The 22,235-nt window shown below is 38.6% G+C and overlaps 1 protein-coding gene across 1 annotated transcript; it reads left to right on the top strand.

Annotated features, from left to right (window-relative positions):
• Positions 1-749: 749 nt before the first annotated feature.
• Positions 750-17,572, top strand: ADH6 (alcohol dehydrogenase 6 (class V)). Its single transcript, XM_045998594.1, has 9 exons — positions 750-844; positions 2,736-2,837; positions 4,472-4,613; positions 8,988-9,075; positions 9,190-9,406; positions 10,778-11,038; positions 12,255-12,387; positions 15,087-15,225; positions 15,864-17,572. Exons 1-9 carry the CDS (start codon positions 827-829, stop codon positions 15,886-15,888), a joined length of 1,125 nt encoding a protein of 374 aa, XP_045854550.1. The 5' UTR covers positions 750-826; the 3' UTR covers positions 15,889-17,572.
• The last annotated feature ends 4,663 nt before the right edge of the window (positions 17,573-22,235 follow it).

The raw sequence follows: 22,235 nt of genomic DNA on the forward strand, positions 1-22,235 counted from the left end.
TGAAAAGCAACATAAAAGAAACAGTTTTGTAAGCTCTATTAGAAATGCTAAACTTGGACGTTTAAAAGACCAGATTTAAAATTCAACAGGTAGGGGCGCCTGGGTGGCTCAGTGGGTTAAAGCCTCTGCCTTGGGCTCAGGTCATGATCTCAGGGTCCTGGGATTGAGCCCCACATCGGGCTCTCTGCTCAGCAGGGAATCTGCTTCCTCCTCTCTCTCCTCCTCTCTCTCTGCCTGCCTCTGCCTACCTGTGCTCTCTGTCTGTCAAATAAATAAATAAAATCTTAAAAAAAAAAAATTCAACAGGTATACTAAGAGAGGAGCTTCATGACTGTGAAAAGAAAAAAAGTTTGTGTAATTTCACATTTTATGTACTTTCCCTGAGCTAAATCTATTTAGATTATACTTAGGAAAACCTCCTCAAGGAAATGGAAAAATCTAAGTTTCCAAGCATTGGGCATAATGATAGCCTTATTATTTTAAAAAAACAAAACAAGGGGCGCCTGGGTGGCTCAGTGGTTTGGGCCGCTGCCTTTGGCTCAGGTCATGATCTCGGGGTCCTGGGATCGAGTCCCGCATCGGGCTCTCTGCTCGGCAGGGAGCCTGCTTCCCTCTCACTCTCTCTGCCTGCCTCTCTGCCTGCTTGTGATCTCTGTCAAATAAATAAATAAAATCTTTAAAAAAAAAAAAAAAAAACTCATGACCCAACCTCTTGGTTAACCAGTGACCTGTGTAATACTGATCTTCCCACAGTGAAAGCTGTAGCCAGAATCCCTCCTTTCTCAATACATTCATTTGTGGAGAGAAGAACCCCAAAACAGGCAGCATGAGTACTACAGGGAAAGTAAGTACAGTCTTCTCTTTATATTGTGTCATGATTGTGTCAGCTTCTGTACTTGCTTATTTACCTACACCTCATCACCCAAACAGTATCTATATTCTTCAAAGTGGGAGACTATCTTGATCTTAGCATTTCTCCTCTATTCCCTTTTATTTTATAACTTTTAAGCACTTGCTTTTCTTCATTTTTTCATTTCTTCAGGAAGCAATATATCAAGCCCTATATCAAACTTTCCAGAGTCAGAGATATCCCCTCTTTCAGTGATCTCTCAGGGAGATGAGTTATAGAAGAATTATAGAGGAATCATTATAAAAGAGTGTGCAAGGGTAGAAAAAGAGAGAACAAAGTACTCCTAACCTAGCATTTTTTCCCAGAGACGGTGACACCTAAGAGGAAACCTGCAGAAGAATGTGCCACGTACAGGAGAAGACAGTTGTGCAGGCAGATAAAACATGAGGAGCAACATAGAAGTGAGAAATATATCCCACATAAGAATCTTCAGAATATTTTCCTGTACTTGGAGGGTAAAATCTAAGGCAGGAAGTGACCAGAGGAAAGGTTTGAGAGACTGATAGGAAGATCATGGAAAGCCCTGTAGATCATGTCAGTGGATCCTGATAAACAATCAGAGTATCACTTTTAGGCAGAAGATTAGCACGATCAGGATTATAGTGCAGATGGCAAATAACATAGAGGATGGATTTGAAATTTGTGAACTCAAGCTAGGTGAAAGGCAATGAGGACATGGACCCCACAGTGGTGGCGAGAATAGAGAAAAGGAAAAAGTTCCCAGAAAATGTTAGATTGTGGAGGGTGAGGGAGGGAGATAAACTAAGGATACTTCCCAGGTTTCTTTCTTACATAAATGAATAGGTTACATGGCCACTCATTGAAACAGAGAATACAGAAGGAGGAATAGGTTATATGTTGTGTCCTCCACTCATTGAGGAGGGGAAAGGGAGGGGAAGGTGAAAAGAGGACAGAAGGAAGGAAAAAGAAATAATGTGTTCGTGTTTTGTTTTTGTTTTTCTAAAGATTTATTTATTTATTTGAGAGAGAGTAAGTGGAGGGGGGAGCAGAGGGAGAGGGGAGTAAGAATCTCAAGCAGACTCTGCACTGAGCATGGAGCCCGATGCAGGGTTGAGCCCATGACCCTGAGATCATGACCTGAGCTGCAATCAAGAGTCAGATGCTCAACCAACTGAGCCACCCAGGCACCCCTAATATGTTCATGTTTAAATGTTTCTATAGGACATTCAAATAGGAGATGAATAAATAAGTCTGAAGCTTAGGGACAAGTTTATCAAAGTCATCTCCAAAAAGGTAGTGGTTGAATCTATAAAAAGAAAGGTAAAAGAACATAGGAAGAGGTTTTATAGCAAGTATAGGGGTAGGCTGAAGAGAATCCCTAAATACTACTTTGCCACCAACAACTTTTCTGACCTTCGACTGCCAGTGACCACCACCAATGGATGAACTACCACAACGAATGGTCTCCATTCCCTGCTCCATAACTGACTCCTCTACCCCAAAACTGATTATCTCCCATACCTATAGGATCACATACAACTCCCACAGTGCAAATGCCATCCTCATGCCGAAACAGCCACTGCACAACTTCATTCTTGATAACATCAAAAATAGGACATCTACCCTCTTGCTGTGTAGCATTATATAATTAGTATTGTGAAAATAACTAGAATATAGAAACTGATAGCACAAGAAAAGTTGAATTGGTATTTAGAAGCTACATACAGCATATATTTAAGCGATGTTTTTTTTTTCAGTTCTGAGTGTAGAACTGAACTAAACCTTCTAATAATCATTAATATAGGAATTTTCCAGTTCCTAGGCCTAAGAAGTTTCCCTTTCTGCCCCATATTCTATTTCCCAGGTCATTAGGTGCAGAGCAGCCATACTCTGGAAGCCTGGTGCACCATTTTCCATCGAGGAGGTAGAAGTTGCCCCACCAAAGGCAAAGGAAGTTCGCATAAAGGTAAAAAAAAAAAAATTCATATTTCCACCCAAAAATCAAAGCTGTTAACTGTAAGTTACACATTCTTTTCACAATGCTTAACTGAGAAATCAAACTACATACTCTGCTATTTCTTTTTCCTTTCCACCAGCCTTTTTTTTTTTTAAGATTTTATTTATTTATTTAATTGACAGAGAGAGAGAGAGACAGCGAGAGAGGGAACACAAGCAGGGGGAGTGGGAGAGGGATAAGCAGGCTTCCCACTGATCAGAGAGCCCTAAGTGGGGCTTGATCCCAGGACCCTGGGATCATGACCCAAGCAGAAGGCAGACACCCCTCCATCAGTCTTTTAATCCAGCCAGACAAAAGATCAGGAAGATATAGAATAGGCTAAAGGCATAAAGGATACTTATTTACAACTGTAATACTAATTACTAATTAAAAGAAGCTTCTACCCATAAACCATATTGTATGATTAATACAACTCTAAAGCGCTCCCCCCGTGAAATAAATTAAGTCTTCAATTATAATAGGAAACATTCCTTGCTTTTCTGTGTTCCAATTATTTCATTTCTATAATTGGTCTTCCTCCTCCATACTCCTATCCGCAAGCTTCAATGAAGGACAAGTGAGACCTCTGATGTACAGTAGCATTGCACAGATGTCTTTTCTGAACCTATGTAAGTCTTAAGTCATCATTTTGCTTCTGAAATTAGCTAGTGAAAACCACTGAATGGCTTTAAACAAATTATTATTGGCCCCTCTCTACAATTAAATCTAAGAAATAAATGCATTAATATTAATGCAGTGTATCAAACTCATAAAAAGTTTTAAAAGATTAACAATTCCTTTCTTCCCCTATAATCCTATGTCTTGTTTCCTAAATTGCAAATATCAGTGAGATCATATTATAATTGTCTTTCTCTGACTTATTTTGTTTAGTGTAATACCCTCTAGCTCCAACCATGTCATTGCAAATGGTAAGATTTCATTTTTTGATGGTTGCATAATATTCCATTGTGTATATATACCACCTCTTCTTTATCCATTCATATGTCGATAGAAATCCAGACTCTTTCCATAGTTTGGCTACTGTGGACATTGCTGCTATAAACATTGGGGTGCACGTGCCCCTTCGGATCACTACATTTGTATCTTTAGGTTAAAGACCCAGTAGTGCAATTGCTGGGTTGTAGGATAGCTCTATTTTCAACTTTTTGAGGATACTCCGTGCTGTTTTACAGAGTGGCTGCACCAGCTTGCATTCCCACCAACAGTGTAGGAGGGTTCCCCTTTCTCCACAAACTCGCTAACATCTGTCGTTTCCTAACTTGTTCATTTTAGCCATTCTGACTGGTGTGAAGTGGTATCTCACTGTGGTTTTGATTTGTATTTCCCTGATTTTGATTTGGGTAGGGGAATGGGGTAAGTGGGCGATGGACATTGGGGAGGGTGCACTGGGTATTATATAAATGAGCACTGGGTATTATATAAAACTGATGAATCACAGACCTGTACCCCTGAAACAAATAATACATTATATGTTAATTAACTGAATTTAAATTTTTAGAAAAACATTTTAAAAAAAGATTAACAATTCTGAAGCTCCTTTGTTTGACACTAGAAAACCATGTTACTCTTCGCCTTCCATATAGATTGTGGCCACAGGGCTCTGTGGTTCAGAGATGAAAATGTTGGAGAATAAAACCTTTTACAACCGTTATCCTGTCATTATGGGCCATGAAGCAGCTGGAATAGTTGAGAGTGTGGGAGAAGGAGTGAGCACAGTGAAAACAGGTATGAATTAGCACCTGGAGCTAGGAAATTGCAGCAACTTGGAACCCCCATCAGGAAAATAACAAGCATCTCTTAAATGTTAAGCTCAATTGGAAACAAAATGTGAAGAGTTGCCCATTTCGTAGGAAAGGAGGGATCATTATTTATAAGTTACACAAAAACACTAAATGTATCTTTGCATTCCTATTTTGATATTAATAAAACAAGAAGTAGAATGCACTAAAACTGAACTTGAAAGAAAGTACAAATGAGGAAAAACTTTATAAAAAAGGAAACTGAGGAGGGCGCCTGGGCGGCTCAGTGGGTTAAGCCTCTGCCTTCGGCTCAGGTCATGATCTCAGGGGTCCTGGGATCGAGTCCCACATCGGGCTCTCTGCTCGGCAGGGAGCCTGCTTCCCTCTCTCTCTCTGCCTGCCTCTCTGCCTACTTGTGATCTCTGTCTCTCTCTGTCAAATAAATAAATAAATAAAATCTTTTAAAAAAAAGGAAACTGAGGAAAACTGTTGAAAATTATTAAAATGAAGCATATAATAACTAGCTGAACACAGTAGTAGAACAAAAGAGGGAATGAGTACAGAATTAGATCAAATATATAAAGAATTTTTTAAATTTTTTAAATTTTATTTTGTTTTATTTTTTCAGTGTTCCAAAATTCATTGTTTATTCACCACTCCCAGTGCTCCATGCAATCGTGCCCTCTTTAATACCCACCACCTTAATACCTACCCACCCATCCCTCCCCCCACCAAAACCCAATTCAACAGAGGGTTTGCTTTGGTTTGGCTTTCAAATTTGAGGGGGAGAATGTGGATTACTCAATAAATGATGTTGAAACAAATGGATAGTCATCTGGGGAAAAAGTAAGTTGAGTTGCTATTACATTCTTTATGTCAAGGAAACACGCATTATGAATCCAAGAATTAGATGTGAAAAGTTAAACCACAGAAGTGCTATAAAATGCCATGAGAGGGGCACCTGGGTGGCTCAGTTAGTTCAGCATCTGCCTTCAGCTCAGATCCCGATCTCAGAGTCCTGGGATGGAGCCTCCCCACCCAGCTCTTGGCTCAACAGGGAGCCTGCTTCTCCTTCCTCTCTCCCTCTGTGCTCTCTCTCTCTCAAATAAATAAATGGAGTCTTTAAAAAAAAGGGGGGGGGGAGAATACCATAAGAGAACATTGTATTGCCTCAGGGAAAGGAAGGAAATTTTAATCAACACAAAAAATCTATAAGATATGAAATAATACATAGATTAAATTAACACCATAAAAAGTTCTTAAAATTTTGTTTATAAAAAATAACCCCTAGGGCGCCTGGGTGGCTCCATGGGTTAAGCTTCTGCCTTCGGCTCAGGTCATGGTCTCAGGGTCCTGGGCTCGAGCCCCTCATTGGGTTCTCTGCTCGTCAGGGAGCCTGCTTCTCCCTCTCTCTCTGCCTGCATCTCTGCTTACTTGTGATCTCTCTGTCAAATAAATAAATAAAATCTTAAAAAAAATACAAATCAACAACAAATATGACAATGGGCAAATTGCCCTAATATATAAAGAATTTTTTTTTCCCTTTTTATTTATTTTTTCAGCGTAACAGTATTCATTCTTTTTGCACAACACCCAGTGCTCCATGCAAAACGTGCCCTCCCCATCACCCACCACCTGTTCCCCCAACCTCCCACCCCTGACCCTTCAAAACCCTCAGGTTGTTTTTCAGAGTCCATAGTCTCTTTAAAAGCCATTTGATAAAAACAGCCCAGTAGAAAAATAGCCAAAGAAATATACATTTCCTTTGGAGAAAATACATATATACACATGAAAAGCTGCCTAACCTCAAACATACTGAATAAAAATTTAAAATACAATGGGCACTGGGTATTATATAAGACTGATGAATCACAGGGCTATACCTCTGAAACCAATAATATATTATATGTTAATTAATCAAATTTAAATTTTAAAATGTTTAAAACAAAATACAATGGTAAAATACTGGTTTTTTGTTTTTGCTTTTGCTTTTTTTATTAACATATAAGATATTATTTGTTTCAGGGGTACAGGTTTGTGAATTATCAGTCTTACACAATTCACAGCACTCACCATAGCACATGCCCTTCCCAATGTCCATCACCCAGCCACCCTATCCCTTCTCCACCCCTCCAGCAACCCTCAGTTTGTTTCCTGAGATTAAGAGTCCCTTATGGTTTATCTCCCTCCCTAGTCCCATCTTGTTTCATTTTTCCCTCCCTTCCCCACACGACCTCCTGCCCTGCTTCTCAAATTCCTCGTATCAGAGAGATCATATGATAATTGTCTTTCTCTGATTGACTTATTTTGCTTAGCATAATACCCTCAATCCCATCCACAGCGTTGCAAGTGGCAAGATTTCCATTTTTGATGGCTGCATAGTATTCCATTGTATATATACACCACATCTGTTGTGTATATATATACATTTACCCATTCATCTGTTGATTGACATCTAGGCTCTTTCCATGATCTCGCTATTGTGGACATTGCTGCTATAAACATTTGGATGCATGTGCCTCTTTGGATCACTGCATTTTATGTTTAGGGTAAATACCCAGTAGTGTGATTGCTGGTTGTAGGGTAGTTCTATTTTCAACTTTTTGAGGAACTCTATACTGTTTTCCAGAGTGGTTACACCAGCTTACATTCCCACCAACAATGTAGGAGGAAAACATTGTTTATCTAACAAATAAGCAAAGATTTAAAATTCTGATAATATGTAGGGCTGACAGAGTGCAGGCAAATAGTTACCTCAAACCAATATCTAGAAAGTAAATTTGTACAACTCTGAATGTGGCAATATGTAACATCATTTAAATGTGTATATTTTGGATCCCATACTCCCAATTCTAGAAAGTCGTTCTATAGTTCTATACTCATGTATTAGCTTTCTATTACTGATGTTAAAAAAAAAATCACCAAAAATGTAGCAGCTTAAAGCAAAACAACTTTATTATCTCACAGTTTCTGTGGGCTCCAAGTTCATTCAAGTTGTTGTCAGTATGCATTTCCTGGAGGTTGTAAAACTGACGTCTTCAACCTCAGCTGAGCAACTGTTGGCTAGGGCCACTGTCAGCTCCTTGAAGCTGCTCACATTCCTTCTCATGTGGCCCTTTTGCCCACTTTCAGCTTCAAGGCAGCACTGGCATATCTAATCCTACTCAACCTTGCAATCACTTTGTCTTCTTCTGATTTCTCCTCTTGTCTCCTTTCAAGGGCTCATGTGATTACTTTGGGTCCACCTTAATAACCTAGGATGATCTCCCTATTTTCACATCAGAGGCTCAATAAACTTAATTACATCTGCAAAGCCCCCTTTCCCCTGTAACACATTCACGGGCATGATAACACATTCAGTTTCTGGGGATTCAAATGGGACCTCTTGGGGGGGGGCACATTTTAAAATTTCTGCCTACCACAGCTCAAGTATGCACAAAATATTCATTGCATTGTTATTTTTCATGACTGTTTAGGAAACAACCTAAATGTCTATCAGTGTCCAAAGAACTGGTTAAATAAATGATGATATATCTATATGACAGAAAAACTATGTAACTATTAAAGAAAAAAATCACTAAATCTCGAAGATCTATTGTTAAGTAAAAAAAGTAAGACCTACAAAGAGGGTAAACCATATGTTAGCCTTTATGTTTTGAAATGGGTTACATCTCTGAAAGATACCATTGATAAGAACATAAACTACATTTTTGTGAAATTTAAATGTTTTGCCATATGTATGTATACTTTTTAAAAACTAAAAGTAAATTTTAAAAGTCCAAATCCTATAAGCGTTCTTAACTAAAAATATGAAACAAATTCTTCTACAATAATAGATAATGGAGTTGTATGATTACAAGTCAGTAAGTCCATTACAAGCAAGTTATTCTAATTTTTTTCTTATACTTTGCACATTACTAGAGGAACCTGCCTACCTTTGGTCTCACCGCCAAAAAGGACTGATTTAAAACACAGAGGAGAGTAAAGAGACATTCTTTGCTTATTCTCTGAGCTAGAATCTATTCTATTTTATATCCAATCCTTCACAGCAGAAGTTGTGTAGAAAATATAAAATAAGGCTTGGCTCAATGACTACATAACAAAATCATTTGGCTTCAAGAGGAATTTACAGGATGGCAAGTTCCTTGACATTCAGTTGCTGAGCCCAGGGCTAGACACAGATGAAGACATCCCCTCTTTTCATAAGTATTTGATATTTTCCACAAAATTGAGCACCATTAAATGCAGAAATAATTCACAGTTACCATATTTTTTTGGGTGTCTTGTTGGTGAAGTCCTGAAAGCCAGCTATCTCTTTACTTAGAAAAATAATAACCTAATAAATGCTTTCCTTCTTTAGGAGATAAAGTTATCACACTCTTTCTACCACAGTGTGGAGAATGTGCCTCTTGCCTTAATCCTGGGGATAATTTTTGTATACAAACCAAGTAAGGTTTTACTAATTCTTTTTGAAAAATTCTGTTTCCTTAGATGGAAACTAAGCTTCCTAATTCAAAAGAAAAATTTGGTTTTTTGTTTTGTTTTGTTTTTGTCTATAACAGGCAGTCAGAGTCCAACCTGATGTCTGATGGTACCAGTAGGTTTGCCTGCAAGGGAAAACCAGTGTATCACTTTGCAAATACAAGCACCTTCTCTGAATATACAGTGATAAAAGAAATCTCGGTTGCCAAGATTGATGCAGTTGCTCCTCTGGAGAAAGTATGCCTAGTGAGCTGTGGTTTTTCCACTGGGTATGGTGCTGCAATCAATACTGCCAAGGTGAGGAGCATTTATACCAGGTATGAACAGAATTCTTGGTCGACGGAGATGAAAATCCTCATGCATCTGGGCATGTTTAATCATACGATCTGAGGAAGAATCACAAACCTACCTCTAAACATCCCTGAGTTCTTTACTGTCTAGTCATTCCCTTACCCCCTTCAATATCTTTCCCATTCCCTTTTGGTCAGTGGTAAGTAGCAAATCAAGTCTGGATGACAGTCACAAGTGGAGATACCAGGAATTCCTGGGAGTTAAACATAAAATAATTGCAAAATTACTGTGTTCTTCCACATTCCAGTTCATCCTTTTGTTTTGTTTTGTTTTTATTCAACAAACATTTATGGAGTCATTCATTGCTCCAGGTGCTGACATTCAGCAGCTAACAAAACTCATTGAGCTGCTATCCTGGTGTTTAATGTATCCGGTGAAAGTCAAGTGCTCATAAAAATAAAAGGATAGGGGCGCCTGGGTGGCTCAGTGGATTAAAGCCTCTGCCTTTCGCTCAGGTCATGATCCCAGGGTTCTGGGATCGAGCCCCGCATTGGGCTCTCTGCTTGGCAGGGAGCCTGCTTCCTCCTCTCTCTCTCTCTGCCTGCCTCTCTCCCTACTTGTGATCTCTATCTGTCAAAATAAATAAATAAAATCTTTAAAAAAAATTTTTTTTAATTAAAAAAAAAATAAAAGGATAGTAAAAAGACCAGATGGCGGAGGAGATACTGCTATATAAGAAATATTGGTTAGGTAGTCCCACTCTGACTGAATGGGAACTACTCAGTAGTGGGAACTACTGTTTCTGAGACATCCTCCAAACCTTCCCAGCTACCTTTTGTAAATAGCTGTTGAATTTCATTACTTTGTTTTCCCCCAAAGTCTGTTAGTCCCAATCCTAGAGAAATAGGACAGAAGGGGTTCTATTTGAATTAGTCTCATTTTGGACCCCCCCCAAAAAATAAGGCTTTGCTTCATAAGGCATTGACATTTTAAGTGATGCAAAGTTTTGCAAAGGAAAAGAGAAAGGAAGGACTGCATGAAGATGAGGATGGTTTTTAAAAACTCAGAAATAACTGGAATCAAACAAATATTCTGTTAAGTGAGTCTTAAGGTTCAATGAAATTTCATTAAACTGCTTCTACTCATGTTAACCAACAGAACTTAAAATTGTATTTACAGGCAATTTTTTGCTCCTCCAGCAAATAGTATTCCACATCTAGAAATACCCTCAGAAACTAAAACTCTCAGTTACAATGAGTTTTGTCTGAAAATGTCCTTTGCTTATATCTCATAAAAAGTATATACAGATTTGGGTCTTTCCAACTGAGTAAAGACACATGTTCCCTTTGCTTTTGTTTTCTGCCTCCATGTGCTTAGGTGACCCCAGGCTCCACATGTGCGGTGTTTGGCCTTGGAGGAGTCGGCCTGTCTGTGATCATAGGCTGTAAAGCAGCAGGAGCAGCCAGAATCATTGGGGTGGACATCAACAAAGATAAATTTGAGAAGGCAAAGGAAGTGGGTGCCACTGAGTGCATCAACCCACAGGACTTCAAGAAGCCCATCCAAGAAGTTTTATTTGATATGACAGGTGCTGGTGTGGAATTTTGCTTTGAGGTTATCGGAAATCCTGAAACTGTGGTATGTGATTTTTTTCCCAAGGGAAAATAACCAATATTTCTGCCCGTCCTAAGTTTAGGTTTTAATTGAATGAAAATTCTAAAATTCCTTCCACTTTTCCTCTAAATTATTTAATTTTCCTTGTGCCTCATGACATCCCAGCTGGTATCCTCTGTGCACTCCTACAAATCTATTCACTACTCCAACACTGAACTCTGATACTGAGATTTCTCCCTCTCTTCCATCATACCATTCCTTCAAATAAGAAGACAACCTCCAACAGGCAGTACAGAAAAGCTTTGTAAAGAATTCTCACTCAATTATTTCATAAACAACAACCTGGTAACTACAAATTCCAAGCCAGAAGATTTAAGAAAGATAAGGGTAGTATTGGGTTAACCACCATATAAAGGAATGAGCTTTGCACTTTGAGCAGTCTTTCATGGCAGATCTGAGTAAGCTTCCAAAGAAAATATTAGCCAATTTGAGTAGATGGATTCATTACAAAAGTGAAGCAAGCAGTAGTTGTTTTTCCAGCTGACCATGGTTTATATAAGAATATGAATGTAGAGGGAGTTATTTCACAATCTGATGTTTTCCTTAAGGATTTGTAGAAATAACATACTATTGAATTGCATGACTCTTTGTTCTAGTTAGCTGTATGAAAACCCAACCACCGTCTCTTTCAATCTCAGTGCTTTCCTCAGCTTACAAAATGTTTTCATTCCTCACTACACATGAACTCCCTCGTGTGTAAAAATGTATAACCAAATCTTCCTCACAGTCTTTCCCACAGATAGTCTTGCTCTGAGAAACAGCCTTTGAAAATAACTAGTGGGAACATGTCTGTTTATCACTTGGTTAATACAAGATGTTACACAACTCTCCAGCTGAATTTGTCAATGTCTAAAAGAAAAAGTCAGTTCTAACAAATCACCCATACTAGTAATGGTTCTCATAAAAATTATTACTATCATTGCTGTTGTTGTTACCCCCATGGGTGTGTTTAGTATTTTCATTTTTTAATTTCCATTTATTGAGTCTTAAACTGCCAGGTATTATATTAGGCAGCATGCAATGTCATTTCAGTAAATCCCTGTGAGATAAATGTTATTTCAAATGAGGTCATGGAGCATCAGAAAAGATCACAGACCATTTAGCAGTTAATCTGAAAATTAGGTCCAACTCTCAAGTACATCTTCTAACCCTTGCATTGTCTTGCATTGCTTCGTAACAGGAATCTGCCCTGGCCTCCTGCCACGAGAGCCACGGGGTCTGTGTGATTGTTGGGTTCTTGGCAGGCGTCCATCTCAACATCAGTGGCTTGTTGTTTCTTTCAGGACGTTCTTTGAAGGGAACCATTTTTGGAGGTATGGATGAAACAGGGGAGAGTGGAAATGCATGAGGTTTTAGAGGTGATAAGTAGAGAAATGTGTCTTAAATGCTTAAGAAGGAAATAAAACAAGAACTTTAGATTATAGTTTTTGTTTCAACACATATATATCCAAGATAGGGAGAGATGGATATTTGATGTATACAGTTACTTTTTTATAATTTTATTGAACCAGGTGGTGGGTAATAGGGAGGGCACGTATTGCATGGAGCACTGAGTGTGGTGCAAAAACAATGAATACTGTTACGCTGAAAATTAATTAATTAATTAATTAATTAAAAATAAGTAAATAAATAAAAATTTTAAAAAGAAATTTAAAAATAATAAATAAAATATGTTAAATAGTAATAAATAAAATTATCAAATATATGAATCTATTATTGTACTTTAAAAAAAAATAAAAAATAAATTCCACAAGGAAAAAAAAAAGGAAATTTATAGTTACTTCTTGGTAAGCCTTTTGTTAATTAATAAAGAAACTAGTGTCCAAAGTTTAATACAAATTATAAGTCAAAAAGAAAAGGCAATATTGTGATCAATAACTATACTTCAATTGAATTATATATCTGCCAAATGAGATTCTTTGAAGAGTATATGGAACTACTGTTCAATTAATGTAAGTCTTATCTGAGACAACTGAGTGTTCATTATATCAACTCAAAGATATTAAACATAATGGATTAGTGATTGAAAATACTACCGATAAAAAGCAAATGAGAATTATTCCCAGAAAAAAATTTTTTTCATAGAATCCTTTGATTTTCCATTTTTCAAACCTGTCCTAGAACTTGCATTCTAATAGACTTTAAAAGTTTATTGAGAAAATTAAGAAAGTAGAAAACTAAATAAATCTGCTTAGAATTCTGGCCTCATAAGCAAGTAATCTATTGTTTAAGAAGAAATGTTTTATTCAGAGATTTGGGACAATCTGAATTTGGGGGCAGAAGAGATAAGGATTAGGAACTATCTGAATTATTTAGACCAGTGAGCTATCTGTGGTCTCCAAATTAGCTATGGCAGTGTATTGTTATAGACACTAGGAGTCTTACCCATTTCATTTATGAAGAGTAGATAAATGGCAGGGCTAGCAAAAGCAAACAAACAAATACATAAATAATCCAGTTTCAATTACAAATTTCAGTTCTTCCATTTGTAATAATTGGATATAACCACTGCATTATCCCCCTTTTATAGATGAAAACTATTTCAAATACACATACTCAGCTAACTCTTATAGAATGAGATCACCACTATTTTAAATAATTCTCATAAACTATTTCACTGGCCACTTAAGCATTCATACAGCTATTATTAAATGAATCCTACCTTCCACAGACAGTATAATCTTCTGGTCAATAGTTTTCAAATAATGACAATATTTAAGAAAAGGCGGATACAAGATGACAGCATAGGGAGATCCTAAACTCATCCGCTCCCACAGACACACCAAGCCTACAGCCACACATGGATCACTGCCCTCTGGAAAAGATCTAAAAACTGAAAACTAGATGAAATGCTCTATACAACAAAGGATAAAAGGATCATATTGCCATGGGAAGAAGAGGCAGAGACGTGGTCTTGCAAAAATTCCACCCCTGCTTCAGTGATACACAATAAGGATGGATCTCAGCAGATAGGCACTTGTTTCAGAAGAGCAAAAGATTGGTGCCCTACAACAGGCACCCTGGCCCCTGAGATTTGCACAAGGATGAGATGAGAGCCCAGAATGTCTGGCTTGGAAAACTCACCAGGGCTGTCCCCAAGTACTATAGGAAACTGAGATTCCTCTCTTAGAAGGCTCATGTATGGCCTTGCAAGTGCCTGTCGGTGAGTGGATGCATAAAGATATGGTATATATATAAAATAGAATGCTGTTTGGCCAAAAAAAAAAAAAAAAAGAATGAAATCTTGACATTTGCAATATCAAGTATGAACGTTTTGGCTATTTGGCAAAGGCAATAAGTCAGAGAGAAAAAAAACAAACACCACGTGGCAAATGAAACAAAGAAAAACCCAGACTCATAGATACAGAGAACATGTTACTTAGCACAATACTAAATATAAGGATAGTATAAATGCTAAATATAAATGTAGTATTTTCTTGAAAATCATAAGAATAAAGAAAAGAGAACAGCAAGCTTACATTACCTTAACTGACCCTCTCTTTCCCTGTGCAACTCTTAGTTCCATAAAGCACATCTCATTCTTAACCTTGCTTTGCACAAATTCTTTTTCCCAAAGCTTGACTGAAATCACTGCCATGATGAAAGTTCTTAAGATATTTGGCTTTTTCAGGAAGCTTCAGATCAAAACACACACACACACTACCTTTGCACTACTTCCTTTCACATTTCCAAGACTTTGGTCTTTGTTACACATTAGATATGGATTTATAGCTCCCCAAATATTACAACCTGACACCAAGAACATCTAAGATGAGATCCACATTCTACTTGCTTTGAGTAAATTCTCCTCTTAGTATCAGAGGTCTTCTTCAACAGAAAGCCTTCTCCACAAGGTGTATGGTTGGGACAGTCATTCCCAGGATGACTGAGACAATTAATGGGAAATCCTTAGATTTCCTCAGAGCCAGGACCTCCAGCAGCTACATTATATCGCCTTTTCTGTATGATGAGTCTCATACATAAAATCTATTGTCTATCTGTGTATTTCCAGGCTGGAAAAGCAGAGAGAGCATCCCTAAACTGGTTTCTGATTACATGGCAAAGAAATTTAATCTAGATCCACTAATTACTCACACTCTGAATCTGGATAAAATCAATGAAGCAGTTGAATTAATGAGAACCGGAAAATGGCAAGTTGCTCACTTAATTTTTATGTCTGAGTGTTTGGGATCCAAGAAATAGGAGTGTGGGGACTGGGGGAGGCAGTAAACAGGAAGTAAGGGCTGGAATTTAAGGTTTCAGGAATTTGTAAAACATTTCCTTCCGCTTTATATTTTATTTTATTCTCAGTTTATAAAATATGTAAGCCTGAAAATACTTAAGTGTTCACCTACCCTTACCAATAGCATTTAATTTGCAATCTAGTGGGAGTCTTCTTTTTTTTTTTTTAACATGACAGATCACCTAATGAAGTTAGCTCACAAAGTTTTAGCCCAAGTTCAAGTTCATAGTTTATAAAGAGTCCACTATTGTTTTTGTTTAGATCAAAGGGGAAACTATCTTCAGAATTCTAAATTCTGATGTCTATCTTTGGCCCACAAACCAGACACCATGCATAAATTGGGGCACTGATATTCCCCACAAGAGACTAAGCCTGCGTCCATATTCTTTACCCTTGGAGTTTCATGCCATTTTGAAAGATCTCACAACTGATTTAATCTGCCCATTTTCAGTTCACCTAAGAGAAGAGAATCTAACTTGTCTACAAAGTTAAAAAACTGAAATCCAAAACAGATGTTTTAGAAACATTTCAACTTTTTTTTTCCAGTATCCGCTGTATCCTGCTTCTTTAAGGACAATGTATATAACCAAGATCTGCAGCTTTTTTCACCAACTAGATTGTGCTCTGCATCATTTTCGTGGTCTAGAAGAATTATCCACACAACACTGTTTTAATTTCTTGCCTCTGATACATTCAGCAGTAGGCTCATATCTGGCTTCTACCTACCCTCACTACCCTTATCAACATTGTTCTTATGTGACCCAATGTCCCCCAGTAATATCCTCCCCTTTAGAGCTAAATTGTTTGATCTGAATCACCCAATTCCAGACCCTTTAAACAAGTCACCCCAAGATACTCCCACTTTCATCTCTACCTCAGAGCCCATGTTTCCTTGAATATTTTTTCTCTCCCACCCCATGAAGCTCTGCTCATTTCACACCAAAGAAACAAAACTCACCATTCATGAGTTTATAAAACATTCAGGCTAAAGCAAGCTGATGGAAGGCGAGGGCGGTCTTCATTACATCAACTTAAATAAATCCCCATTGAACATTAAGTATTTCATTCTTAATATAACTCCCCTCAGAGAAACTTCTAGTGGTAATTCATCTTATATAAACTAGCCTCAAGCCATCACTTATATCTATGGCACTCCCCTCTTCTCTCCAGTCAAAGCAATATCAAGTTCTTCTTCAATTGTTCAGGACAGGTTAGCCCTCAGCAGTTCAAATTACCTGACCTTATAACTAAGTCATCTAGGGATTCAACAGAAAAAAAAAGAGGGGGGGGAGGGAGGAGTGGCTGTGGAGAACCTTGTTATTTATCAGGATTCACACTTCCTGGGAGATAGTTATGGTATTAAACAACAAAACTAGCTTTTATTCCACTCTCCACAGAAAGGGGTAATTGTGTAGTGCCTTCTTAATGTGTCTCACAGATTCTTTCCCCCAGGAAGTGGATGAGGGGAAGACAAGATCCAGTAATGTTTGGTGGCATCCAATCACTCTACCCTGGCTCCCTGACACCCTGCCTAAAACCCTTCTTAATTCTCCTAGAACCAGGATTATCAGTCCTCTTGGGACAGGACTTCCTTTCCTATCTTCTAGATACAGAGTCTCTTTCCCAGCTCTCTCCCCACCATACACACAACAGGAGATCCCTTCCTAGTTCAAGTCTCTTCTGCCCCAGCCTGGGCTTCCCTAAATCTGGAACCACTGAATTAGACAGAAGCCTGCACATCAGGAGACCTTGAGAGATCAGGAAATAAAATACCATTTTCTTAATCCTAAACCCACTAGCTTCATGATTTAAGATTGGTCAGGAAGATGGGCTACATCCTTAGTATCTCTCTCTGATAAGATATCGTGGCTATCACATGATGTCAAGGGACTCTTGTGAGACTCTACTTTCCAAACAGAGTAAGCATCATGAGGTGGACATCCTGCCTTTCGTTCAGGGTGCTCCCTGCAGATGGAGGGGATGGGTGCTAACAAACCTATTCACTCTGGCCTTGGGTTGACTCTTCACCATCTTCCCAAGTCTGAACTGGAATTTTCATGTCCAACACACTGCTGTGCTCTCCTCTCCCGGAGGGCAGCTATGGTGTCCTTCTGCTCTGCCTCCCAAATTAACCTTACTAAGAGCGAGACGTTGGAGGAATCTTCAGTTCTTGCAAAGTCTGCGTCTGTCCAAAATGTTTGTCTGTAAACAGAGTCCATATTCCTTGCTCTAATAAAGCCCAATTCTTGCAGCTACTTTGAATGTCTCTTTATATTATACCTTATTGTGAAATCCTCTCTAATTTGATCAAAAATGCAGATTTTTTTCTTTCTGTTGATACATGTCCAAAAGTATTACACAAGTACTGGTGACTATCCACATCACTACCTACTCCTTCACTGCTGTTTCTCACTTGGAGGCTACACCGGACTCCTAACATTGGCTCCATGAACTTTCTGTGAATAGACTCTGAGTTCTGGATTTCAGGTCTAAACCCTACCATGTCAGCCACATTTAAATGTCCTGTTCCGGGCGCCTGGGTGGCTCAGTGGAGCCTTCGGCTCAGGTCATGATCTCAGGGTCCTGGGATCGAGTCCCACATTGGGCTCTCTGCTCTGTGGGGAGCCTGCTTCCTCCTCTCTCTCTGCCTGCCTCTCTGCCTACTTGTGATCTCTCTCTGTCAAATAAATAAATAAAAATCTTAAAAAAAAAAAATGTCCTGTTCCAATCACAAAGCAAAATCCTTCTTTCCATTCTTGGGTGCTGCACTTCCCTGGACAGTCACTCTCATAGGGCAGTTTATGGATCTCTAGTCCCAGACCTACAGTGGGATTCTAGTCTTCAGGGAGAACTACAGTCCACACCTCTTGCCTGCATAACAAGAAACCTTGAGAATTTTCAGAGCTTTGGGGTGCCTGGATGGCACAGTTGGTTGGGCATCCAACTCTTGATGTCAGCTCAGGTCATGGTTTCAGGGTCATGGGATCAAGCCCTGTGTCAGGCTCCATGCTCAGTGGGGAGTCTGCTTAAGATTCTTTCCCTCTCCCTCTGCTCCTCACCCCACTCTTTCAAATAAATAAATAAATATTTAAAAAAAAATTTTTAGACTTCAACCTCAAAACAAAAATAATCACATTCTAAGCTATCATTCAAACAATAATTAAAGTGCGTCCACACAACAGAAGCCTTCTATTAACACATGATGTGCATCCAGATGCCCAATTACAACACTACTGATAATTAATGTTCCATGACAAGTTGCAAGTGATAACCATATGCTCCTGCATTGTCACAAGGAAGGCTTTATACTGGTGTTGGCAAAAACTGCTGAAATGTTTTCATATCCTATACATGAACCTCAATTTCTTAATAAATGTTGTAAGGTAACACTAGAATTCTCTCCAGCAGAGTATTTGATACTAACCTACATTATAATTTCAGAAGAATTATATCGCTCCCCCTCATTTCTCACTGACATTCTTACACTAGATAACCAACCACAACTGAGAAGATACTGAAGAAATTCACTAGCTTTTCTTTGCCTTTTTGAGGCACACTGATAGTCATTTAACTAATCATTTATTCATACAACAAACATTTCTTCAGTAAATGTACATGGCGTTGGAGACATAAAAATGCCTGGTACAGCTTGATGTCTAGAAGAGAGATATGCTAACAATTAAAACACAATTTAGGGGCACTTGGGGGGCTCAGTTGGTTAAGACTCCAACTCTTGATTTTGGCTGGGTCATGATATCGGGGTTGTGGGATAAAGCCCCATGTTGAGCTCCACACTCAATACAGAGTCTGCTTATCCCTCTCCCTCTGCTCCTCCCACCGCTCATGCTTTCTCTCTCTCCCAAATAAATAAAATATTTTTCTAATGGAAAAACATTCCATGCTCATGAATTAGAAGAACAAATATTGTGAGAATGTCTATGCTACCTAAAGCAATCTACACATTTAATGCAGTCCCTATTAAAATACTATCAACGTACCCCTGGGGATAAAAATACATTATATATTTATTAAAAAAATAAAATAAAATACTATCAACTTTTTTCAAAGAAATGGAACAAATAATCCTTAAATTTATATGGAACCAGAAAAGATCCTGAATCAACAGAGGAATGTTTAAAAAGAAAACCAAAGCTGGTGGCATCACAATTCCAGACTTCAGGCTCTATTACAAAGCTGTCATCATCAAGACAGTATGGTACTGGCACAAAAACAGACACATAGATCAATGGAACAGATTAGAGAACCCCAGAAATAAACCCTCAACTCTATGGTCAACTCATCTTCAACAAAGCAGGAAAGAATGTCCAATGGAAAAGAGATGGTCTCTTCAACAAGTGGTGTTGGGAAAATTGGACAACCACATGCAGAATGAAACTGGACCATTTCCTTACACCACACACAAAAATAGACTCAAAATGGATGAAAGACCCAAATGTGAGGTAGGAACCCATCAAAATCCTTGAGGAGAACAGAGACAGCAACCTCTTCAACCTCAACACAGCAACTTCTTCCTAGAAACATCACTAAAGGCAAGGGAAGCAAGGGCAAAAATGAACTATTGGGACTTTATCAAGATAAAAAGCTTTTGCACAGCAAAGGAAATAGTCGACAAAACTGAAAGACAACCAAAAGAATGGAAGAAGATATTTGCAAATGACATATCAGATAAAGGGCTAGTACCCAAAATCTATAAAGAACTTATCAAACTCAACATACAAAGAACAAATAATCCAATCAAGAAATGGGCAGAAGACATGAACAGACATTTCTCCAAAGAAGACATACGAATGGCCAACAGACACACGAAAAAGTGCTCAACATCACTCAGCATCAAGGAAATACAATACACCTCAAACCAGTGAGAATGGCTAAAATTAACAAGTCAGGAAACAACAAATGTTGGCAAGGATGTGGAAAAGGGGAATCTTCCCATACTGTTGGAGGGAATGCAAGCTGCTGCAACCACTCTGGAAAACAGTATGGAGGTTCCTCAAAAACTAGAAAAATAGAGCTACCTTATGACCCAGCAATCACACTACTGGGTATTTACCCTAAAGATACCAATGTAGTCATCTGAAGGGGCACATGCACCCCAATGTTTATAGTAGCAATGTCCTAATAACCAAACTATGGAAAGAGCCTAGATGTCCATCAACAGATGAATGGATAAAGAAGATGTGGTATATATATATACAGTGGAATATTATGCAACCATCAAAAAAGAAAGCTTGCCATTTGCAATGACATGGATAGAACTAGAGGTTATTACGCTAAACAGAATGAGTTAATCAGAGAAAGACAATTATCATATGATCTTACTGATATGAGGAATTTGAGAAACAAGGCAGAGGATCACAGGGAAGGGAGGGGAAAATAAAATAAGTCGAAACCAGAGAGGGAGACAAACCATAAGACACTCTTAATCTCAGGAAACCAACTAAAGGTTGCTGGAGTGGAGGGGTGTGGGAGGGATAGGTTGGCTGGATGATGGACATTGGGGAGGGTATGTGCTATGGTTAGTGCTGTGAATTGTGTAAGACTGATGAATCACAGACCAGTACCCCTGCAGCAAATAATACATTATATGTTAATAATATATATGTGTGTGTGTGTATGTATGTGTATATATATACGTATATATATATATATATATATATATACATATATATATATTAAGCACCAAAACCTGTAACCTTTCCTCTTTCCCTTCCTACTTTGCCTTCTTATCTCTTTTTCTAAGGACTGATAGGAAGAAGAAGTAAAAAAGTGTGTTGGCCACAATACCATGATTCTTTTTTCTTTTCTACACTTGTTGTAGCTGCTGTTGTTGCTAACTGATCTTTGGGTAAGAACGTTTTATAGAAGATAACTTGGTCAATGCAATAAAATGATATTAAAGATCAAAAAATCATTTTAAAAAACCATACAATTTAATAACCATTATGGCAGAGGAATATGCAATCAAGAAATAGGAGGAAAAAATTAGTCTGGCCTGGGAGAGCCTAGAGAAAATGCCACAGAGCACATCACCTTTGAGCTGAACCTTGACAGGTATACTTGATTTTTCCAAGTAGAAAACAAGTACTGAGAGCCTAGATAAAAGCATGAACAAAAGCTGAAGGTGGTAAAAGAGTACGGTCTATCATGGTAGGAGGCTTGAGATTCCCTCTCTTGAGAGATGGTATATACGAGATGGTGGTAGAGGTGTGACTGGACAGAGCAGTTATACGAAGGAAGAATTTCATCCCAGAAACCAAGCATTGAACCAAACGGGGTCCAAGGAAACAAATGGCATGTTATGTTTTCGGGTTTAAGATTTTATTTATTTATTTAAGAGTGAGCAAGCAAGAGAGCCCGAGCAAGGGCAAAGGCAGAGGGAGAAGCAGCCATCCCGCTGAACAGGGAGTGCGACCCAGGGCTTAATCCCAGAACCTCGGGATCACTACTGGAGCCAAAGGCAGATAAGTGCTTAACTGACTGAACCACCCAGCATCCCAACAACTAGCAAGTTTAAAACCCGTGTTTCAGAAAAGCATTACTTTGGCAGCATTGTGGAGGATCCTGTGGATAGGAGAGAGACCGGAAGTAGTAAGAACAATTAGAGAAACTGTGGATTAAAATGGACTAGAGAAAAACTTTGGAACTAAAACCAACAGATGTAGTTACGATTGACATGGACGGCTCCTGGGGCTGCTGCCCTCAGGGTTTCATCCAGATCCTTGGGACCTTAGCACTTTCCTTTGCCCTGTTGGCTTCCAGCTGCCAGGATCAGGATTCCCATGCCTGAGGGCTTTTGCCAAAATAGCAGAAGGCTTCTCTGTCCACTTTCAGTTAGGCAAGCCAGAAGTTCCAGAGAATTTATACGTCCCCCAAGCAGCCCTTAACTAATGACTGACA

The sequence above is a fragment of the Meles meles genome, chromosome 2, assembly GCF_922984935.1.
Source record: "Meles meles chromosome 2, mMelMel3.1 paternal haplotype, whole genome shotgun sequence".
NCBI lineage: Eukaryota > Metazoa > Chordata > Mammalia > Carnivora > Mustelidae > Meles > Meles meles.